Source organism: Pelophylax lessonae (assembly GCF_965119305.1).
Source record: "Pelophylax lessonae genome assembly, chromosome: 5".
Classification (NCBI taxonomy): domain Eukaryota; kingdom Metazoa; phylum Chordata; class Amphibia; order Anura; family Ranidae; genus Pelophylax; species Pelophylax lessonae.
Window position 1 is genome coordinate 393,594,236 of NC_138772.1, and position 24,773 is coordinate 393,619,008.

Here is a 24,773-nt window from a genome sequence, read left to right on the forward strand (position 1 = left end):
TTTATAGGATATTTCTAACACATAGCATGTAAATAGCAAAAATTACACCCCAAAATACATTCTGCTACTCCTCCTGAGTATGGCGATACCACATGTGTGAGACTTTTACACAGCCTGGCCACATAAAGAGACTCCACATTCAAGAAGCACCTTCAGGCGTTCTAGGAGCATAAATTACACACATCATTTTCGGACTACCTATCACACTTTTGAAGGCCCTAGAGCACCAAGACAATGGAAACGCCCACAAAATGGCCCCATTTTGGAAAGCAAACACTCCAACATATATTCTATGAGGCATTATGGGTCTTTTGAACGTGTCATTTTTTTCCACAAGTTTTTGGAAAATGTGGGAAAAAAATGAAAACCTTTTTTTTTTTACACAAAGTTGTCAATTTATAGGATATTTCTAACACATAGCATGGAAATAGCAAAAATTACACCCCAAAATACATTCTGCTACTCCTCCTGAGTATGGCGATACCACATGTGTGAGACTTTTTCACAGCCTAGCCATATAGAGGGACCCAACATCCAAGGAGCATCATCATGCATCCTAGCCACTTGCCTAGGCCTATTTTTGACATTTGGTGTTTACAAGCTAAAATCAGTTGTTTTTACTAGAAAACTACTTAGAACCCCCAAACATTATATATTTTTTTTAGCAGAGACCCTAGAGAATAAAATAGGAGATTATTGCAATATTTTTTATCACACCGTATTTGCGCAGCGGTCTTCCAAACGCAATTTTTTTTTTAAAAATTCACTTTTTTTAGTTAAAAAATAAGAAACCAGTAAAGTTAGCCCAATTTTTTTCCATAATGTGAAAGATAATGTTACGCTGAGTAAATAGATACCCAACATGTCATGCTTCAAAATTGCGCACGCTCACGGAATGGCGACAAACTTTGGTACTTAAAAATCCCCATAGGCGACATTTTAAAAATTTCTACAGGTTGCCATCTTAGAGTTACAGAGGAGGTCTAGGGCTCAAATTATTACTCTTGCTCTAACGATCGCGGCGATACCTCACATGTGTGGTTTGAACACCGTTTACATATGTGGGCGGGGTTTCCATATGCGTCCGCTTCTGCGCGCGAGCTAACGGGGACAGGGTGCTTTAATTTTTTTTTTTTTTACTATTTATTTTATTTATTATTTTTACACCGTTTAAAAAAAAAAAAAAATTGATAATTTTTATTTCTATTACAAGGAATGTAAACATTCCTCGTAATAGAAATAGGCACGACAGGACCTCTTTTTTGTAAGATCTGGGGTCAAAAAGTCCTCAGATCTCACGAATACACTAAAAGATAGAAAAATAAATAAAATAAAATGAAAAAAAAAAAAAGGGACCTTTAAACAGATTGCTAGGCAACAACGTTTGCCGTAGCTCCGGTCCTCCAAGACCATAGAGTCGAGTGAGGGCAAGCTTGCCCTCACTCAACATCCTGTCCATGAGGATCTGGGACCGGATCGTTTTCCCCGCTGCCGGCGGGTCCGGTTAGCGGGGAAAAGGACCGGGACGCGGCGGGAGGGGGGGGTCACCTCTTCCGCCATCCCGGAAGGGTGATCCCGCGGCGAATCCGCCGCTGGGACCACCCTTATCGGAAAGCCAACTGTCCACCGTTTAAAAAAATACCAGGGTTATGGCAGCTATCTGCTGCCATAACACTGGTTTTTAGGTTTAAACGGAGAACGTATATATACATTGGCCGGTTGGCAAGTGGCTAGGGACATAAATCACACACATAAATTCCTGACAACCTATCACATTGTTGAAGGCCCCTAATACATACCAAAATACATTCTGCTGAGCAAAGGATAAACAAAAAAATACCTGTGGTTTTAGCAGTGCAGTGGTTCAGGCAGCAGGCAGGAACGTAGACAGCGACAGTGAAAGAATTGTCCAGGCAGCAGGCAGGAATAGTGTCCATAGTCAGTACAGGCAGCAGGCACAGATATTGTCAGCACAGCCAAAGCATTGGTCCAGGTAGCAGGCAGGTCAGCAGCAGAAAAAGGATTGTCCATACAGCAGGCAGGAATACTGTCCATAATTAGTACAGGCAGCAGGCAGAGATATGGTCAGTACAGCCCAAGTATTGGTCCAGGCAACAGGCACATGTTCCATAAAAAGTGCTGGGTCAGTGCAGGCAGGGATATGATCAGCACAGCCAAAGTATTGGTCCAGGCAGCAGGCAGGACCATCAAGCTTAGGGCCTCGGTCGGGAAAGAATGGGGACAGGGGTAGAGGCTTCTCCCACCCAAATCGCTTTGAAGCCTCCGGACTCCAGACCCTGTTCTGAGTTTACAAACCCAGAGAAATCCAAAAACTGGTTTTCTCATATCAGAAGCCCCTCACAAAAGTGAGACCCCTGTGTCATTTTGAATCCCACTACTACAGTAGCAGGGCGAAGGATCAGTCTAAGTGGCAGGCAAAAAACATGGTCGTAACAGGCCGAGGTCAGTGCAGGTAAAAGGCAGAAATAGCGGTAGGCTAAGGCAAAATCGATAAACAATCCAGGGTCAGTTCACTTGAAAGGCAGAAACATGGCGGATAAACAATGCAGACGGCAGGCAGAGGCATCGTCGATAAACAGTCCAGGGTCAGTTCACTTGAAAGGCAGAAACATGGCGGATAAACAATGAGACGGCAGGCAGAGACATAGTCCATATACAGGCCAGGGTCGGTTCACAAGGAAGGCAGTGATATGGTTGGTTGAGGCAGCAGGAAAATATTCAGCAGTGAAATATGGGCTAAAAGTTTAGGGCAGTGTGATATATTTTGAAGCATTCTCCAATGCAAAGGCCAGGTTGGGAGGGACAATCAGTACAATGGAAACTGGTGTATTTCCTAATTCCTCTTTTGCTACACACCCGACACTTTTTTTGGCGTCTTCTTCCGGTTTGTGATGGTGGGATATGGAAAGGGAAATGGCGCTCATGAAGTCTGCTGACACAATCCGAACAAATGATTTCTGGGGGGGATCCTTGCTGGTAAATGAGGGCAGTGGCAATGTCTTCAATAAACTGGAGGAAGGGGATTGGTGTTGTTGGACTTTTTATAGGTGACAAAGGCATTTTACATGGCCAAATGGAAAAAGTACACTGCAACTTTTTTGTACCAAAAGAGGGTCTTTCGTGTCGGGAGATAGGGCTGCAGCATTTGATCGTTTAAATCCACCCCCCCCCCCCCATGTACTTATTGTACTCGTGGATACAAGCAGGCTTTCGAACGGAACTTCGAACGGGACCGCGTTGTCTTCGAATTTCCACTGCGGTGTCATCGTGGATGGTAGACATGATATAGACGTCCTTACTATCCCTCCACTTCAAAGCCATTACCTCCTCGTTCCTAAGGCTTGCGGATTCCCCAATTCGTAATTGAGTGGTGACAAGACTCTGCGGGAAGCCCTTCCGGTTTTTCCTTACAGTACCACAGGCCAAGGTTTTCTTCAGGTACAGGTGGCGGAAAAGGGGCAAACTGGTATAATAGTTGTCCATATAAATATGGTACCCCTTTTGCAGCAATGGGAAGGCTAGGTCCCAGACAATCTTCCCACTTACTCCCATGTACGTTGGGCACTCAGGGGGCTGGAGCTGGGAGTCTCTGCCTTCGTACACGCGAAAGGCGTACACATATCCCGTTTGGCTTTCACAGAGCTTGTTTAGTTTTAAGCCATACTTCGCCCTCTTGCTGGGAATGTACTGCTTAAATCCCAGCCGGCCTGTGAAGTGGACCAGTGATTCGTCCACAGCGGCGATCTTTTGGTCAGGGACATAGACTTCGGGGAACCGTCCAGAAAAGTAATCAATTAGGGGTCGAATTTTGTAGAGTTTTTGTAGAGTTTATCGTAATTGGGATCATCTCGGGGAGGGCACTGGGAATTATCGTTGAAATGCAGGAAGCGCATTATAGCATCATAGCGGGACCTGGGCATGACTGATGAATAAATTGGCATGTGGTGGATGGGTTTGGTGGACCAATAGGAATGCAGCTCATTTTTTTTTTTGTAACCCCCATATTGATTGTAAGGCCCAAAAAAACTTTGAACTCTTCTACTGTTAGGGGTCTCCATTCAAAAGGACGGGAATGATATGAGGTGGGGTTGTTCTCGATAAACTGTTGGGCAAAAAGATTTGTTTGGTCCACGATGTTTTGAAGGAACTCCAAAGGGAAAAATAAATAAAAAGAAAAAATCAGAATAAAATTTTCTGTGTTGACCTGCAAACCTGGCTGTGCTGTGAAGGGGGGGATTGTAGCTGACCCAGAGCTAGAAGGCAGCCACAATGGGTTTGCCAAGGCATCCGGAAGCTGCATTCGGGCTCTTCTTCTTTGGGGCTGGTGTGAAATCCCAGTGCTTGTACTGGGCATTTCCTCCTGGGGTCCAGCACCGTTGGCGTTTGCCGATTGGCCATTGGCGCTGCTGGTGTCTGCCTGATTTTCAGTGCGGCGTCTTTTAGGCCGAACTTCTTCCTCCTCCGATTCAGTGCCGGATGTAAAGCCTTCAAAGGGCTCAAATTCTGAACCGGATTCAGAAATTGTTTCAGCGTCGGAAGGTGCGAGCTCCCCGCTGCCGTCACTCATCATGGATATTATTTCACAGGCCTCTTCGGCAGTGAAAACCCTTTTGGACTGTGACATGGTGGCTGTATGAAGGGTGACAGGTAATCGGGTACTTTGCTGGGCAGGTGACAGGTACTGATGAGCAGGTGGCAGGTACTCGGGTACTCTGATGGGCAGGTGATAGGTACTGATGGGTACTGATGAGTAGTACTGATTCTGATAGGTGTTACTGATGGGTACTGATGATCAGTACTGATACTGATAGGTACTGATGGGTACTGATGAGCAGGCGGGTACTTCAGGCGTCAGGTACTCTGATGAGCAGTTGGAAGGTACTCGGGTACTCTGATGGGTATGTGGAAGGTACTCGGGTACTCTGATGGGTAGGTGGAAGGTACTCGGGTATGCTGATGGGTAGGCGACAGGTACTCGGGTACCCTGATGGGTAGGAGACAGGTACTCGGGTACCCTGATGGGCAGGGAAAAGGTACTCGGGTACGCTGATGGGCAGGTGACAGGTACTCAGATGGGCAGGTGACAGGTACTCAGATGGGCAGGTCCTCTTTATTTTATGGGGGCAATCAGGCAATCAGGGCACAGTAATAGTAATGGTACTCTCACTGGTAACTCACTGTTTGCTGATCTCCTCACACTGGATCGGTGTGAGGAGAAGAGCCTGGTAACAGTGAGTTACCCTCATCTTTGTTGACATTTGTGACCGGCTGTGATTGGACACAGCCGGTCACGTGGTAAAGAGCCAACTTCATTGGCTCTTTACCAAGATCGGGGATTGGCTCTGCCCGAGGGACGAGCCTCGTCCCCGATCGCTGCTCTGCGCGCCCCCGGGGGCGCGCATTGCAGAGAGAACGAGCGGCTCGCGCTTGAGCCGCTCATGTGATCGGCTGTGATTGACACAGCCGATCACGTGGTAAACAGCCAATTTCTATTGACTGTTTACCTTGATCAGGGATGGGCTATGTCCGAGGGACGAGCCCCATCCCTGATCGCGGCGCTGCGCGCCCCCGGGGGCGCGCACTGCCAGCTAGAACGGGCGGACGTCATATGACGGCCGCCCGGATCGAGAAAGGAATCATGCCGACGTCATTTTACATGGCGCGGTATGGAATGGGTTAAAAAGAAATTAATCAATTAAAAAGAATTCTCGACATTGATTTGTGGCAATAGGTGAAGACTCTCCTTTCTCATAGAGTTTTGCTTATTAACCATAAATAAATACACTGCCATGTTCAGAGCAGTATAAATATTCTGACATAATGAAGTACGAGCGCGAGATATTATTATTAAATATTCTTACATAAAAATGTAATTTTTTGTGAAGAATCAACAAGTAGGACACAATCATGAAATGGAACGAAATTTATTGGATATTTCAAACTTTTTTAACAAATAAAAAACTAAAAAATTGGCGCCCCCTTAAGTGAATACTTTGTAGCGCCACCTTTTGCTGCGATTACAGCTGTAAGTCGCTTGGGGTATGTCTCTATCAGTTTTGCACATCGAGAGACTGAAATTTTTGCCTATTCCTCATTGCAAAACAGCTCGAGCTCAGTAAGGTTGGATGGAGAGCGTTTGTGAACAGCAGTTTTCAGTTCTTTCCACAGATTCTTGATTGGATTCAGGTCTGGACTTTGACTTGGCCATTCTAACACCTGGATATGTTTATTTGTGAACCATTCCATTGTAGATTTTGCTCGATGTTTTGGATCATTGTCTTGTTGGAAGACAAATCTCCGTCCCAGTCTCAGGTCTTTTGCAGACTCCATCAGGTTTTCTTCCAGAATGGTCCTGTATTTGGCTCCATCCATCTTCCCATCAATTTTAACCATCTTCCCTGTCCCGGCTGAAGAAAAGCAGGCCCAAACCATGATGCTGCCACCACCTTGTTTGACAGTGGGGATGGTGTATTCAGGGTGATGAGCGGTGTTGCTTTTACGCCAAACATAACGTTTTGCATTGTTGCCAAAAAGTTCGATTTTGGTTTCATCTGACCAGAGCACCTTCTTCCACATGTTTGGTGTGTCTCCCAGGTGGTTTGTGGCAAACTTTAAACAACACTTTTTATGGATATCTTTAAGAAATGGCTTTCTTCTTGCCACTCTTCCATAAAGGCCAGATTTGTGCAGTATACGACTGATTGTTGTCCTATGGACAGAGTCTCCCACCTCAGCTGTAGATCTCTGCAGTTCATCCAGAGTGATCATGGGCCTCTTGGCTGCATCTCTGATCAGTCTTCTCCTTGTATGAGCTGAAAGTTTAGAGGGACGGCCAGGTCTTCGTAGATTTGCAGTGGTCTGATACTCCTTCCATTTCAATATTATCACTTGCACAGTGCTCCTTGAGATGTTTAAAGCTTGGGCAATCTTTTTGTATCCAAATCCGGCTTTAAACTTCTCCACAACAGTATCTCGGACCTGCCTGGTTTGTTCCTTGTTCTTCATGATGCTCTTTGCCCTTTAAACTGACCTCTCAGACTAGCACAGTGCATTTGCATTTATACGGAGACTTGATTACACACAGGTGGATTCTATTTATCATCAATAGTCATTTAGGTCAACATTGGATCATTCAGAGATCCTCACTGAACTTCTGGAGAGAGTTTGCTGCACTGAAAGTAAAGGGGCTGAATAATTTTGCACGCCCAATTTTTCAGTTTTTTATTTGTTAAAAAAGTTTGAAATATCCAATACATTTCGTTCCACTTCATGATTGTGTCCCACTTGTTGTTGATTCTTCGCAAAAATTACAGTTTTATATCTTTATGTTTGAAGCCTGAAATGTGGCAAAAGGTCGCAAAGTTCAAGGGGGCCGAATACTTTCGCAAGGCACTGTATATAATACAAATGCTATAAAATTGAGCCGCTGTTCACGGCATAGGGCTCTGAAGGAACGACACAGGTGGCCGTTCCTTCAGAGCGCATGCACCGATAACGTCATCGCCTGCATGCAATGTAAATATCTCCTAAACGGTACATGTTTAGGAGAATTTTTACAGTACCTATAGGTAAGCCTTACCATAGGCTTACATATAGGTAAAAGTTGCAGAGGAGGGTTTACGTCCTCTTTAAGGTTTCTTGGCTGTCTGTGGGCAACAGATTAAGCTCCCTCCATAAAGTTTCTATAGGATTAAGGTCTGGAAACTGGCAAGGCCACTCAATGACCTTAATGCACTTCTTCTTGAACCACTCCGTTGTTGCCTTGGCGGTATGTTTTGGGTTATGGTCATGCTGGAAGACCCATCTTCAGTGTTCGTGCGTTTTTGGTGGATGCAGTTTAATTTGACCCCATATTTTTCATATGCAGGGATAAAGACAATAGCATGACCTGCTTGTCTCATGTAAAGTCCCAAATATTTTATAAAATTAGGGATGGAGGCACTGTACTATACAGGCAAATTGCCCCATATAAAGTCCCAATCTGTGTTTTACACTGCATCCACCAAGGGGTTGGAGGTGTATGCTGCTCAGCTGGTCGTTTTCAGTTTGTACCATCTTAAGAACATTGCTATTAGAAAATGGAGATACTAGACCAGTCATGGATGGAGATGGGTTGGGGGAAGTTTGGGCTGCTCCCTTCCACCTGCCTCCTATCCACCCATTAGCAGCCATGTGCTCCCAGAGTGGAGACACTCAAATTTAAAAGTGTTAGGACTGCAGATTAAAACAGGGTGCCGTGTTGTGGCTCTGCAGCTTACACATGCGTTTGCAAATGCGTGTCAACTAAACCTCTGTTCTTTATTTATATCGAGACAGGTCTACTTGGTTGTTGGCAGACTGGAGGGTGAGTACATCAGACTGGGGGCTGGCTGGCTTCCATGCACCTCTCTTAATCCTTTTCAATTCGTTTTTTCCGATACAGGGATGGAGATGCTGGGCATAACTGCCGGTGTCTCACTTAAAGTCCCACATAGCCCACATTGTCAGCCTTACCATAGGCTTACCTATAGGTAAAAGTTGCAGAGGAGGGTTTACGTCCTCTTTAAGGTTTCTTGGCCGTCTGTGGGCAACAGTTTAAGCTCCCTCCATAAAGTTTCTATAGGATTAAGGTCTGGAAACTGGCAAGGCCACTCCATGACCTTAATGCGCTTCTTCTTGAACCACTCCTTTGTTGCCTTGGCGGTATGTTTTGGGTTATGGTCATGTTGGAAGACCCATCTTCAGTGTTCTGGCTGAGAGGAGAAGGTTCTTGTTCTTATCCAAGATTTTATAATACATGGCCCCTTTCATTGGCCCCTCAATGCGGCAAAGTTGGCCTGTACCTTAAGCAGGGAAACAGCCCAAAAAGCATAATGTTCACCTCCGTGCTTGACTGTAGAGATGGTATTCTTAGGGTCACAGTCAGCATTTTCTTCTTACAAACACAGCGAGTCGAGTTAATGCCAAAGAGATCAATTTTGGTCACATCTGACCACAGCACTTTATCCTAATCCTTCTCTGTATCACGTGGATGTTTATTGGCAAACTTCAGATGTGCCTGTACATGTTCCTTCTTGAGTTCTGGGCTGAGCCCTCACTTTTTTCATAATCATCTTTACCCCATGGGGCAAAATCTTGCATGGAGCTCAAGCCCGAGGGCAATTGATGGGTATTTAGTATTTCTGCTATTTGCAATAAATCGCTCCAACAGTTGTCTCCTTCTCACCAGACTTCTTGCTGATGTTATTGAAGCCCATTCCAGCCTTGTGTAGGTCTAAATCTTGCCCTTGACGTTCCTTGACAGCTCTTTGGTCTGGCGATTTTTGAAAGGGAGAAAGATTCTGTGGACAGGTGTCTTTTTGTCACGCCTCCCATAGCGGAGCCTAACGTGTAAAGGGTCATCCTGGTGGAAAAGCAGGCTAACCTGAGGTGCGGAGTCTAAGCGCCAATCAGTGTTCGCTAGAGCTCCTGATGGTGGAGATGGACTTCGCTGCTTGTCGGCACCAGGGCGCGGTCCTCAAGGTCGCCCCACATGAGATGAGCGAGTTCGGATCCGGGAGCGGAGGAACCAATAAGGATTAGACGGAAGCGTAGTCACAAGAAAGTCGTCAGCCAATGGGAATCAAGAGCCAGGAAGGTCATCAGCCAGAAGGGAAATTTGAGAGCCAGGACGGTAGTCAGCCAAAGCCAGGTCATACATGGAATACAGAAAAAAGCAAGCAGAGATGCACATTAAAGCACAAACACACGAGCAAAGGACTGCAAGCCAACAGGTGACATACATATCCTGCGTGCAACCTCATTACTAAGCGACGCCCAGGAAGCAGCAGGAAGTGATGAAGCAAGAACCAGCCGACATAGTGGGAAGGATGTGGAACAGAGGAGAAGGGCCAGAGAAACTGGGGAACTGACACTTTAGGACAGCCTTCTATAACCTTTTTACCTTGGTGAAACCCTTGGTAAAAAGTCTGAGATCTCAGGGAACCCCTGAAACATATTTTAGATCTACAGCTCAGGGAACATTGATGTGCTCAGCTAGCTGTTGATATAACAATTATTTTCAGAAATAGTAAATAATAGAATATTAAAACGATTCATCCTAATTTGAAACTTGTGCCCGCTTTTTTTATGTACAGATACTCAACTTCAGGTAATCTTCTCATAACATGTACAGGGGTCCAGCAGGGCAGACCACAGGGGTTTAGCAAACAAGAGCACAAGGGGCCAGGAGGGCCCGGTCCAGGGGGCAGCAGTCTATAGTATAGTAACTTCTTCCTCCACGTGCAGAGCCACACAGGGAAGCTTCTGTGACAGATTCCTGTCCTGGCACACTAATCAACAAGGGCCTTCCTTTCTTGTCCATCCTATTTCATATATACATTTTTTTTTTTATTTCAATGTTATTGGATTTCAAAAATACAAAAGTACATTTCAGGAAATACAGTATATGAAGACAGTAGTACATTTCTACCCCCCCCCCCCCCCCCCCATGAACCGTCCCTCTCCCCCTTTCACTCTTCTGTTATTCGTCTGTTCCTCTATTGGGCATCCTCCCCTTCATCTCAATTTGCCTTCCTTGTCCCTCTTCGTTCCCTATTCCACGAAAATATCTGAATATTTGCTAGTGTTTTTAAATTCTGCCCATTTTTAACATTTATTTGAGAAACTCTGTCTGATCTTCCTCTCCTCTGCCTAAATACTCCATGTTGTATATATATTCAATTCTTTTAAACCAGTCTCTTAAGTGTGGGGCTTTCCGGTTCTAGGAATCTTTTTGGAATTGCCCCCTTTGCTGCGTTTATTAAATTTGGTACTATTGTATTTTTATATTGGTTTTTTGATTTGTCAGTTTTATTAACCACTTCCATACCGCGCGATTTCTGGCACTCCGCTCCTACATCTAAAAATCATTTTTTTGCTAGAAAATTACTTGGAACCCCAAACATATATATTTTTTTGTTTTTAGCAGAGACCCTAGGGAATAAAATGGCGGTCATTGCAACTTGTGGTACTTAATATAGCAGGGTTTCCAGGCATTGAGCCAGAGGTGGGTCTGACATTGTTACGGGTTACCTCTCCAGCCCATGTGAGCTGTAACTCCAGGTGTGAGAACAATGACAATTGCGGCATCTTTAGTTTGTTGTTTTTATTGTATTTGGGGGATGGGAGAAGAGAATGAGTGGGATACAACTTTGGCTCAACTAGGTACAAATTTGGGACTCTTCTAACAAAATGCTTGTTAGCGCTGTCTTGACGTCAGCCGACACCAGCCAACGCTTCCTGACGCTTGAATTTACTTTAATGCTGAAAACTGTGCTGGAACCTCGACTTTAGTCCAGAAGATCCAGGACTGAAGAATACTTGACTTCAGGCACTGCTTTGCTTAAAAGTCACTAAACCGCTCCTTCCAGATTTACGCTAGCTTGAGGTAGCTCCATGTAAATTACTGTGCTGCCGCAACGCTCAACTGATGCACTCTCACTGTGTACAGACTCTTCAGGGACCAAACTGCAGGTTCCCCCTTTATCACTTCAGGGTCCTCTGACTAGGTAACCCCTCTACAGCTAGCTGACACATGGATCCTAGAACCTTCTCCGGAGTGGTCCCCCATTGACACTAGGCAGGCCCCTAAGGGCAATCCTCAGTACTCACGACCTGTGTAGGCTTTCCTGGGACTGGACCCCTCTCTCTCTCTCTCTCTGCTGGTTCTCGGCACACTGGATCCCCTTCAGCTCAACTCAACTCCCTCTGGATTCCCAGGCAGCACCCAGAGACATCCGCTTCCTCTGACAGGAGGAGAGACAGTCGTACTCTCCCTCCTGGGACTCTGCCTTCCGCCAAAGACAATGAGTCATGCACTCTCCTCAAATTTATACCCACTCCCAGAATCCTCTCCGGCAGAATATGCCTTCTGGGGTAGTTACAAGCCTGAATGTGTCTCTGATTGGGTTTCTTCCACTGCCCAATGAAAAGCCTCTCACAGGGCCAGTGGGGAGACTCTCCTCTCAGCAGACACAAGTGAAAGCCATGACAACTTACCTGCACAAAAGAAATCATGGTTCTGCTGTTAGACAGACAAAGCCCACTATACATTTACCTAGCACCTACCTGTAGGGTGCTACATTAAAAATCTCTATAGGCGATGATTTAAAATTATTTTCAGGTTACCAGATTAGAGTTACAGTGGAGGTCTTGGGCTAGTATTGTTGCTCTCGCTCTAACGTTCGTGGTGATACCTCAATTATATGGATTGAAAGCTGTTTATGTATGTGGTGCGACGAACGCATGCAGGGACGGGGGCACTTTATTTTTTTTTTTGTTTTGTTTTTTTTTATTTTTATTTTTTTTAAACTTTCCCTTGAATTTATTTATTCATTTTTTTATCACTTTTAGGGCCCATTCACACGGGCGTTCCGATCAGATCCGCCTGTCAGTTTTTTAGGCGGATCTGATCGGATGCCCCATTCAGCCCTATGGAGCAGTGGATGTCAGCGGTGACATGTCCGCTGACACCTGCTGCCATCCGCATCCGATCCTGTCTATGAAATCCGGACAGATGGAAACCCTATTTTCCATCCGTCCTCGGGAATCGGATCGGAATCGGATGAGAGTGGACAGGCGGTCCGCTCTCATCCGATTCCCCATAGAGAGCAGCGGGGGCTGTCACACCTCCCTCTCCGCACTGCAAGCGGAGACTGAGCTGTCATCCGCCCGCTCAGCGGGGATCGGCGGATCGATCCCCGCTGAGCAGCACGGATCCGCCTACGGAGGCGGACCGTGTGAAAGAGCCCTTATTCCTATTACAAGGAATGTAAACATCCCTTGTAATAGGAATAGTGAATGACAGGTCCTCTTTATGGGGAGATCTGGGGTCAATAAGACCTCAGATCTCTCCTACAGGCTCGAAAGCCTGAAATAAAAAAAATAAAAAAAATCTTGGCTATTCAGCCGAGATCAGTGCAGTATTGAAAACTAAATAAGGAAAATATCACATCCAATTTCAATTATAAAAAGGGCATGTCTATTGACCAACACCCTTGCCTTTTCACCCATATACCAAAGCAATAGCTACAGTGCAGTGCGTTGACTTGTAACCATACTAAAAAGGGAGAGAAACGGGAGAGAAAAGGAGTTCAGAGTTCTCCCTAAGGTTAACACAGGACAACTGGGTATAAACAAGGTATACTTTATTAATTTAATTCAACACCATTCCAAGGCAACCAACACCATAAAAAAAGAGACAATGTTGTCTGTTAAAAGCAACATTTGAGGAAATAACATGGCTGTGCATACACGATCTAAATAAAACAGTTGATCAACAATTAAATGTCCTGAATCATGTGAAAATTTCACCTTACTGGAACATCAGAACAAGACTCAGTTAAGTGCCAACTTAGTTTCAAGAATGATGATGCACAGTCTGTATGCAGGTACCTGTAGGTTAGAGAAAAACTCAGAAAGGCACGATAATGTTCCACAGAAGTCCTTCAGTTGGTCAAAAAGGTAAAGAAGGATTTGACTGTATTGATTTGCTATCAGCATGAGGTTAATAAGAAAATACAAGACAATGTCTGTGTAACACCCTTAGCCAATATCAGTGGATCTTCTGTGTGACAAAAGACACTCCTTAATAAGTTCACTGTAAAGGGTGTACCTTCTCCGCCGCTGGAAATCCTTATGGCTTTGTCTGTTTTATCAATCCGCAGTAAACTCTGCTTACAGGTGCTTCTCCAGGCCAGGAGATCTCTTCCTCCTCATTAATATGCAGCCGCAGGCTCTGTAGGGCATGTATCAGGCCTTCACTCACATGTGACGCATGGGCCTGCGATCTCCGGTCTGTTTGGACATAGCCACCTGTGTTTCCTCAAAGGTCACGTGTGAGTGACGTGCCACTGACACGTTTCACCGGCCTTTCCCCACCAGTTTCTTCAGAGCTGGGAGGGGACCCTCTGGGCTAGCTTTTTATAGGCTTATTAATTGGACACTCATTCATGAGATTGGGAACATTCGTTCCTGTACTTCCCCAGTTTGACCACAAGATGCCCTCAGAGTACAGAACCCTCGTTCACCTACAATCAAGCAAACACATTTAAAAACAATCAAATCAAATATTGGTGAGAACTTCTGGGATCGCCAAGACTAAACCCAAACCCAAACACTATTAGCCCCATATCTTTCAGAACATAGATAATAGTGTATTTTAATCTAAAGAATATTACTTCATCACCTAACTATAAAAAGGTATATGCAAGAGAGGAAATAGTAATTTTAAGTTAAATATGGGGATGCAATGTTTCTCTGGGAGAAACAATTTTGAAAAAGATAGTCATTGGTTAAATATAGAGATATGTTTCCCCAAAACAGAAACCTATTTCAAAAAAATAACATTGAGGGCACCATTTTCGTCCTAAGAGGGAACAGTATAATCAAAGGATATAGAGTCTCATGTGACAAAGTTTACATACAGATCTAGTTGGACCCCTATTCAGAACTGTAGGGTCCACTAACCCCAAATAGGATTCACAGTGGGAGCCATCCACAGAGTCATGTCAGGTTCTGCTGAATACCACTGGGGTCAAGGATCACAGCTCTGCGCCCCCCTCCTATCCCTCTCACTGCTCAAGGAAGGACTGCATATTTACCCTGGGGGCAAGGGATCCTGATTTGTATATTCATAGCTTTTACTTTTGCAGGAGTATAGTATCAAAGTCCCCTCTTCTGGCTAAAAGTTTCAGGGCATAAATTCCTCTTACTTTCAGATTTCTAGGGTCTGCAATTGCATTGCGAAACTGTAGGAAGTGCAGGGCTAGGGGTCTCTCATCCTATTTTTTCTTGATGCTCGCTAATACTGACTCTGAGTTGGCGTTTAGCCTTCCCTATATAAATTTTTCCACAGGGACAGATGAATTCATAAATTACTCTTGACGAGGAGCAATTGATGAATTCCTGGATTTGGAACTGTTTTGTACCATTAAAGTTTGTGAAGCTGTTTGACTTTAAAACAAGGCTGCATATAGAGCAATGCCCACAGGCGAACATGCACTTAAAGGGGGGGGGGGAGAGGTCAATCAGTTTTTTTGGCAATTAGACCGTGGACTAGGGTATCTTTAAGGTTCCTAGCCCTCCTAGCTGTTAAGAGGGAACATGGACTAGAGCTGCACGATTAATCGTATGAAAATCGCGATCTCGATTCACCCCTCCTGACGATCTAACCCTGAAATATGCTCGATTCTTTGCATAGCTGCATAGCAGAGAGAACAGCTGTGGAAAAAAAAAAAAAAAAGCCTCCTGGCAAACAGCAAAGTCTCCCAGTAACTATAAACAAAAATGATTACATTGTATCTTTTCCTTCCCTCTGCCAGGGAGAAAGGAAGTTTAACCTCTTAAAGACTGGATCTTTTTCTGACATTTGTTGCTTGCAAGTTAAAATCATTTTTTTTTGCTAGAAAAGTACTTAGAACCCCCAAAGATTTTATATATTTTTTTTTAGCAGAGACCCTACAGAATAAAATGGCGATTGTTGTAATATTTTATGTCACACTGTATTTGCGCAGCAGTCTTTCAAACGCAATTAATAGACTTTAATGAATAAAAAAAAAACGTAACAGTAAAGTTATCCCAATTTTTTTTTTGTTACACAGAGAATCGTGAGAGAATCGTGATCTTTATTCCAAGCTAAAAAATCGTGATTCTCATTTTGGCCAGAATCGTGCAGCTCTAACATGGACCCACTATTTATTTCTTTAACCACCTCAATACTGGGCACTTAAACCCCCTTCCTTCCCAGACCAATTTTCAGCTTTTAGCGCTGTTGCATTTTGAATGACAATTGCGCGGTCATGCAACGCTGTACCTAAACCAAATTTATGTCATTTTTTCCCCACAAATAGAGCTTTCTTTTGGTGGTATTTGATCACTGCCAGGTTTTTTCTTTTTTGGTGCACAAATAAAAAAAGACAGAAAAGTTTGAAAAAAAAAAAAAGTTTTTTTGTTTAGGTTATAAAATTTTGTGAATAGATATGTTTTTTCCTGCACTGATGAGCACTGATGACGCCGCACTGACAGGCACTGATGAGGAGACACTGATTGGGTGGCACTGATGGGGTAGCACTGATGGGGTGGCACTGATATGCAGCACTGATGGGCACTGATAGGTAACACTGATATGCAGCACTGATGGGCACTGATATGTGGCACTGATAGATAGCACTGATATGAAGCATTGGTGGGCACTGATATGCAGCGCTGATGGGCACTGATAGGCAGCACTGATGGGCACTGATAGGTGGCACTGATCGGCACTGATGGACGGCACTGATTGGCACTGATGGGGGGCACTGATGGGGGGCACTGATGGGCAGCACTGGTGGGCAATAATGGGCACTGGTGGACAGCACTGGTGGATGGCAATAATGGGCACTGGTGGGCAGCACTGATATATGGCATTGGTGGGCAGCACTGATAGGAGGGCACCACTGGCAGGCTGTTTGCCATCCCTGGTGGCCATGGTGGGCATCCCTGGTGGTCATGGGTGGGCATCCCTGGTGGCTCTAGTGGCACCCCACCCCCCCCAGGGCTGCACTGGTAATCAATGTTCTGATTACCAGCACAGACCCCCCCTGTGATCAGTGAGTACTTAGAAATACTCACTGATCACCCCAGCTCCAGTATCGATCCTCTTCTTCTCCTCTCCTGACAGGATCTGTCAGGGAGGAGAAGAGATCGAAGCCGTTACAACGGCTGTATTTACATTGCATGACGGCTGTGATTGGACACAGCCGTCATGTGATCAGGAGGGCCAATCACAGGGCCCTCCTGACGCATCTTGTTGCGCTGTGTCCGAGGGACACAGGCACATCGAGATCGCGCCGCTGCGCGTGCACGCGGCGGCGCGATCTCGCTCCTTCTGAAGGACATTCCGGAACGTCCATTCAGAAGGACGAGACTCCCACCCGGCCGTATATCTACAATGGCCCGGGTGGGAGGTGGTTAAGGACTGGAAAAATGGTTAGGACTTTCCAGTGTCATTCCAGAACTTGTTTTACCTGACTCCACTAAGCTCCATATTTAGTTATAATGCTGGGGTGTTCCTTAGGCTGTTCTCTAGAAGTTGCAGGGAGCCTATGTTTCTCCTGCAGTAGGCTAGGTCTATTTCCTGCCTTTTTACGTGCCCTTTTGAGTACACCATGGGCATAGCCCCTCTCCCTGAATATCTGGTAGAGTACTTATGCCTCTTTCTCATAGGCCCGTGACATCTAGTGTGGGGGAGGGGGGGCAGTGTGACATGTGGTGCGAGGGGGCAGTGTGACATGTGGTGGGGGGGGGGGGCAGTGTGACATGTGGTGCGGGGGGGGGCAGTGTGACATGTGGTGCGGGGGGGGGGCAGTGTGACATCTGGTGCGGGGGGGGCAGTGTGACATGTGGTGCGGGGGGGGGGGCAGTGTGACATGTGGTGCGGGGGGGGGCAGTGTGACATGTGGTGCGGGGGGGGGGCAGTGTGACATGTGGTGGAGGGGCAGCGTGACATCTGGTGGAGGGGCGGCGTGACAGGTGCCTGAACTTCACTCGCTGTTCGTGCCAGCTTCTGAGGAACGTTGCAATCTTATGTCAGCCAGAGCAGCTAATAACTGAGTCTTGCATTTGCTGTCCAGCGGCCAATCAATAGCGAGGTGGGCGTCCTCTGTGGTGGCGGGCGGGGCCAGTGGTTGCCTGTGTGTTGTCCCGGGGCTCAATGACTGCTGATTAAAGGCAAGAGGAGAGGCGTACACCTGTCAAGTGTTCCCCGCCTCGGGGCTGGTGTGCAAGCAGGATGACCTCCCCCTCCCCATTTTTAGGAAGGGATTCCCACACTTTCCTCGAGTCGCTCCTCCCCTTCAAAAAACTCTCACAAATAGCCGGGTAGTGGAGGTAGACTGGAGCGGAGCGCCCACAAACATGCCGCTCTGTGTGTGAGCGCCCTTCGCACCCTGGAGAGAACAAGGCACGGACAAGCTCACGGCAGAAAGTATGGATACCAGCGGTCCTGGCTGCGCCCCTAGGTGGCAGTGCGCCCTAGGCAGCTGCCTAGTTCCCCTAATGGTAGCGCTGGCCCTGATCACACAAGCAGGAAATGATGTTTCTGGGGTGTGGTCAGTACACATTCTGGGTACAGAACAGCTCCAGGTAGCCATGTTGCATTTTCAGAAAATTACAACAGCTGCAGATTGAAAAGGAAAGGTCATTTTTAATAACAGTCAATTACGATATGATTTGTGTTGCAATTATATAGCTTTTTGTATTGTTTTTTCTTCCTTTGCTATTTTTTTCCCCACGAAAGTGGAGTTACCCTTTAGGCAGAGTGAATTCATAAACTTTGTTACATACATAGTATACACAAAGAAGAAAATACACAATTGAGCCCATGGTCATTTTTATGAAGGAGTGAATTCCCTTCTAATTGTATCGTAGAATGTGTGGGATTTTACACTGTACACATAACGTGGTGACAAGGACTTCATGACTCAATAAATACAATGTGTATAACACACACACACGTGTCTTGTTGTCAGCAGTCACCATGCTCAGTTGGCGCCAACACAGCCCCCACCTGACAGGACTTCTCTGTAATGGCTCTCATTAGCACACAGCTCCCCTCATTACCTGACACACGTCATGACGGAGTTCCGCGAAGCCGCCGCGCACTGCCAGGCTCTTCTCCTCGCACGTAGACTGCTCTAAGCGGCGGTCAAACAAGAAGACGGTGAGGAGTGGGTCGCCGTCTCCGTGCTGGTCCGTTGGGCTTATGTTTTCCGCGGCCATGGCGCCTGCGGGTCGCTGAGTGAAGCGAGAACACCGCGGCTACAGCCAACACGATAACCCGGCACCAGGTTCAAACACGGGCCCCTGACGTCACATCCGCCGGGGCGTCTCACAGAGCTGTATAGCGGAAAGGCTCGGAGGCGGCTGCTAGTGATGTTGTCTATGTGGAGAGAAAAGCAGCTAAAGGGATGGTTTGCTGCAAATCAAGACTTGTCACATTTTACATTTCCCTCCTTTTGGAGTGTGTTCTGTGTGGAATGCTGCAACATGACAAACGCAGATCAAAGTAACAGAGCACTTTTACACTTTTGTGACTTGTCATGTTACTTGGGATTGCAAAGTCGCATGAAAAGTCGTACCCTATGATTTCCATTAAAAGTACCGTTCATATCTGCGACTTCAAAGTAGTCCCTGCACTACTTTGGTTCTGCTTTGATGCGACTTGAGGTCCATAGACCTCAAGATTACACAGGCATTGCTCATGATTACACAGGCTGGTCCAGTCAAAGTCGTGCCAAAATCGCAGCAAAGTAGCATGATTTTCAGGTCTCACAATTTTAACCACTTAAGCCCTGGAAGATTTTACCCCCTTCCTGACCATGGCCTATTTTGCGATTCAGCACTACGTGACTTTAAAGCGGAGTTCCAGGCACAGAATCGTGTCTGTAGAATTTACTGCATGTGCTTCCTTATCCTTTGCTGTGCCAGAATTGGATATTCCCGGGCTTTATATACTTACCTTTCCATCGACTTACTCCCTCCTGAGCCGCGGCTCGCCCCGGCACTTCCTGTCCCGCAATGCGTCCTGGGAGCTCTTACTCGTCGCTCCCAGGATGCAATGTGCAGTGACGTAGGCAGCCGGCCCCTCTTCTCATCACCTTATTTCCAAACAGGAAATTACACGATGTTAGCTTCCGGGAGGCGGAGGATGGCTTTATAGGGGCGGTGTTGTGACAGAATGCTATACCCACTCAGACCCTTGTCACTTCCGCCCCGGTGCGCATGCGCACAAGGCATTCTGGAGGTCCGATGAACAGCTGACTGAGAAGAGGCGGGGCTGAGGCGTCATCGAGTTCTTACGCGGGGCGGGGAGGATTAGTAGACCTGAGAGTAGACCTGGGAGGAGGCAGTACACATGAGAGGAGGCGGTACGGATGCAAATATCATCGAGTTCTTACAGGGGGCTGGGAGGATTAGGAGACTTGCGGCCCTGTAATAAATCTATTAAAAGTAGTTCCTTCGGTACTGTATACTAAATAATACTAATATTCATTATTTTATTATTTAGTATACAGTACCGAAGGAACTACTTTTAATACATTTATTACACGGCCCCAAGTCTCCTAATCCGCCCCACCCCCTGTAAGAACTCGATGATATTTGCATCCGGTGCAACAAACCATGAAGGGCCCCCCCCCCCCGGACCCCTGGCCGGGACCCTTAACCTTCAAGCCTGGGGCTCTTCCCACTGATTCTAGGGCACTTTACTCTCATTGCCCTTTATTACAGTCTTGCAGCGGGACCCTTTCACAAGTTCTGCAGTGGGCTCCCTTCCTCCCATCTTGGGGCCTCCCCACGGTGGTGGAATGCCGGAACCCGGTCGCAAGTGTGACCTTTGCGATCCTGGAAGTTCACCCACTGGTGTCAGTAGTTTTTTGTTCTGTTTTTTGTAAATTGGTCCTCCAGCTGTTCCTTACATGTACATTTAACTTTTCCGACCTCTTATTGCTACCTGTCCCAACTTTTTTGTAATGTATAGCTCTCATGAAATCCAAAATGAGCCAATATTTGGCATGACATTTCAAAATGTCTCACTTTCAACATTTGATATGTTATCTATATTATATTGTGAATAAAATATAAAATTATGAGATTTGTAAATTAGTCCATTCCTTTTTTACTCACAATTTGTGCAGTGTCCCAACTTTTTTGGAATTGGGCTTGTATATTTTTACAGTTTTTTTTTTTTTGTTTATTTTTAATTTTGATCATTTTTATTCCTATTACAAGGAATGTAAACATCCCTTGTAATAGAAATAAGCATGACAGGAGCTCTTTATTGTGAGATCTGGGGTCAAAAAGATCTCAGACCTCACAACTACACTAAAAAAGAAAATTGCAGGAAAAAAAATTGGCTCTTTAAAGCGGTTGCTAGGAGACGACGTTTGACGTTGCTCAGGTCCTCCAAGACCATAAAGTTGAGGGGGGGGCCATCTTGCCCTCACTCGACTTCGAGAGATGATCAGATCATTTTCCCTGCTGCCGGCAGGTCCGGTAAGCAGGGAAAATGACCGGGATGAGGCGGGAGGGGGTGCACCTCTTCAGTCACACCGTAAGGGTGATCCCGCAGCGAATCTGCCGCTGGGACCACCCTTATCTTAACTTCTTCCGGTCCGCGCTATAGCCGAAAGACGGCTACAGCGCAGGCTCTAATTTCCGGGAGGCCGTCTTTAAACGGCCTCCCAGTAACAGGCTCCCCGCGCGCTCCCGCGAGTGCGCATCAGCCAATCACAGATTGTGGTAAATGGCCAATCACAGCGGCCATTTACCACGTGATCGGCCCATGCAATGAGAGATGATCTCATATGTCAACATATGAGATCATCTCTCATCGCCAGCTCTCCTTCCTCACACCGATCAGCCGTTCGGGGACACAGAAAAATGTAATCAGGGTACTGATCACCAGTGCCCTGATTACAACAGAGGTAAATAAAATACAATGTGCCCTCCATCAGTGCCCACAATCAGTGCCCATCAGTGCCTGCTCATCTAGGCACTGATGAGCACTGACTGGCAGCACTATGGTCACTGAGTGTGGGCACTGATGGTGCTGCTCATCAGTGCCGCCCATCAGTGTCCAGCAGTGCCGCCTTTCAGTGCCCAGCAGTGCCACCCCTCAGTGCCCAGCAGTGCCACCTCTCAGTGCTCATCAGTGCCGCCTATCAGTGCTCATCAGTGTGGCATATTAGTACCTCCTCATCAGTGCCCATCGGTGCAGCCTATCAGTGCCACCTCATCAGCGCACATCAGTGAAGGAGAAAAATGTATTTATTTTCAAAATTTACTCACAGAAAATAAGAAAAACTTTTTTTTTTTCAAAATTTTCTGTCTTTTTTCTTTTTTTTTGTAAGAAATAAAAAACCCAGAGATGATTAAATACCACCAAAAGAAAGCTCCTATTTGTGTGAAAAAAATGATAAAAATGTCATATGGGTACAGTGTAGCATGACCGCGCAATTGTCATTCAAAGCGTGAGAGCGCTGAAAGCTAAAAATTGGCCTGGGCAGGAAGGGGGTGAAAGTGCCCGGTAGGCAAGTGGTTAAAGAGGACTACCCGCCGTTTCGAAAAATAGTGGGGTTATGGCAGCAGATAGCTTCAAAATAGCGTCAAAGTACCAACGTAAATTGACGGCGGGCAGTTGGTAAATGGTTAATGAGTATCAGATTTCCGGTCCCGGACACTCCTCAGCAGATGCATTGGTTGTGCTGGGGGGCAAGTTTTGAGTCCATTAGAAGTGCAGTGGTGTGAGCTCGCAATATGTTCACTGGCAATTTTGCATTGTGGGACTGCATTGCAACTGTGAGCCAAGCATTTGGCTTACAGTTGCGGTGCGACCCCCATTACTTTAAAAGCTGACACATCTGTTAGTGAAGGAAAAAGTTTGTTTAGACCAGTTTAGTCCAAACTAACTATTTGAAGTCACAAGAAACCTGCAGTTAGGCTTTAACTCTTTCTTACTACACACATCTTTTCAGTGACCAATGGAGGAGAGCGCACACAGCCCAGGTCTCTGGCCTTTAAAACTATAGAAAACACTGAAAAGAAAATACAATTATGTGGAGGAGGGTGTGGTATATTAGATATACAGTGCTTTGTGAAAGTATTCGGCCCCCTTGAACTTTTCGAACTTTTGCCACATTTCAGGCTTCAAACATAAAGATATAAAACTGTAATTTTTTGTGAAGAATCAACAACAAGTGGGACACAATCATGAAGTGGAACAAAATTTATTGGATATTTCAAACTTTTTTAACAAATAAAAAACTGAAAAATTGAGCGTGCAAAATTATTCAGCCCCCTTAAGTTAATACTTTGTAGCGCCACCTTTTGCTGTGATTACAGCTGTAAGTCGCTTGGGGTATGTCTGTATCAGTTTTGCACATTGAGAGACTGAAATTTTTGCCCATTCCTCCTTGCAAAACAGCTCCAGCTCAGTGAGGTTGGATGGAGAGCATTTGTGAACAGCAGTTTTCAGTTCTTTCCACAGATTCTCGATTGGATTCAGGTCTGGACTTTGACTTGGCCATTCTAACACCTGGATATGTTTATTTGTGAACCATTCCATTGTAGATTTTGCTTTATGTTTTGGATCATTGTCTTGTTGGAAGACAAATCTCCGTCCCAGTCTCAGGTCTTTTGCAGACTCTATCAGGTTTTCTTCCAGAATGGTCCTGTATTTGGCTCCATCCATTTTCCCATCAATTTTAACCATCTTCCCTGTCCCTGCTGAAGAAAAGCAGGCCCAAACCATGATGCTGTCACCACCATCTTTGACAGTGGGGATGGTGTGTTCAGGGTGATGAGCTGTGTTGCTTTTACGCCAAACATAACGTTTTGAATTGTTGCCAAAAAGTTCAATTTTGGTTTCATCTGACCAGAGCACCTTCTTCCACATGTTTGGTGTGTCTCCCAGGTGGCTTGTGGCAAACTTTAAATGACACTTTTTATGGATATCTTTAAGAAATGGCTTTCTTCTTGCCACTCTTCCATAAAGGCCAGATTTCTGCAGTATACGACTGATTGTTGTCCTATGGACAGAGTTTCCCACCTCAGCTGTAGATCTCTGCAGTTCATCCAGAGTGATCCTGGGCCTCTTGGCTGCATCTCTGATCAGTCTTCTCCTTGTATGAGCTGAAAGTTTAGAGGGACGCCCTGGTCTTCGTAGATTTGCAGTGGTCTGATACTCCCATTTCAATATTATCGCTTGCACAGTGCTCCTTGGGATGTTTAAAGCTTGGGAAATCTTTTATGAAATCTTTATTTGTTAAAAAAGTTTGAAATATCCAATAAATTTTGTTCCACTTCATGATAGAGCTGCACAATTAATCGTATGAAAATCGCGATCTCGATTCACCCCCCCCCCCCCCCCCTGACGATCTAAACCTGACATATGCTCGATTCTTTGCTGTGAGGAACAGCTGTGGAAAAAAAAAAAAGAAAAAGCCTCCCGCAAACAAACGCCTATCAGCATTAAGTCTCCCAGTAACTATAAACAAAATGATTACATTGTATCTTTCCTCCCGCAAACGCCTATAAGCATTAAGTCTCCCAGTAACTATAAACAAAATGATTACATTGTATGTTTTCCTTCCCTCTGCCAGGGAGAAAGGAAATGCAATTAATAGACTTTAATGAATAAAAAAAAAAAAACGTAACCGTAAAGTTATCCCAGTTTTTTTTTTTGTTACACAGAGAATCGTGATCTTTATTCCAAGCTAAAAAATCGTGATTCTCATTTTGGCCAGAATCGTGCAGCTCTACTTCATGATTGTGTCCCACTTGTTGTTGATTCTTCACAAAAAATTACAGTTTTATATCTTTATGTTTGAAGCCTGAAATGTGGCAAAAGGTTGAAAAGTTCAAGGGGGCCGAATACTTTTGCAAGGCACTGTATATGTAGTGCAAATTTGACCAGGTTCAAAAAAGGGTCTTGTGCGTGTTTAATGCGAATTTCAGCTCTAAAAACTTCTATGGGACTGGATTGAAATTGCAGTCCAGTGTTCACATCACTGCAAAATTTTTTTTTGCCTAGATTTTATAGAAAATAAAATCGCTGATGTGAACACTCCCCTCACAAATTCGCACTAAATTCACAAGGTAAACACACATGCTAAGCGGAATTCACATTGCGATGTAAAAAAATTGTGATGTGAATTTGCAGCGTGTACCATTTTAAATTTGCACCCAATTCGCAC

At 45.4% G+C, this 24,773-nt stretch overlaps 1 protein-coding gene across 1 annotated transcript in view; it reads right to left on the reverse strand.

The window, feature by feature from the left end:
* Positions 1-24,773, reverse strand: part of SMCHD1 (structural maintenance of chromosomes flexible hinge domain containing 1) — a 1,054,086-nt gene that overhangs the window by 746,027 nt on the left and 283,286 nt on the right. The window contains exon 2 of the mRNA XM_082259552.1: positions 18,640-18,837. Within this exon, the coding sequence (XP_082115678.1) occupies positions 18,640-18,798 (159 nt within the window). The 5' untranslated portion in view covers positions 18,799-18,837. The remainder of the gene's footprint in view (positions 1-18,639; positions 18,838-24,773) is intronic.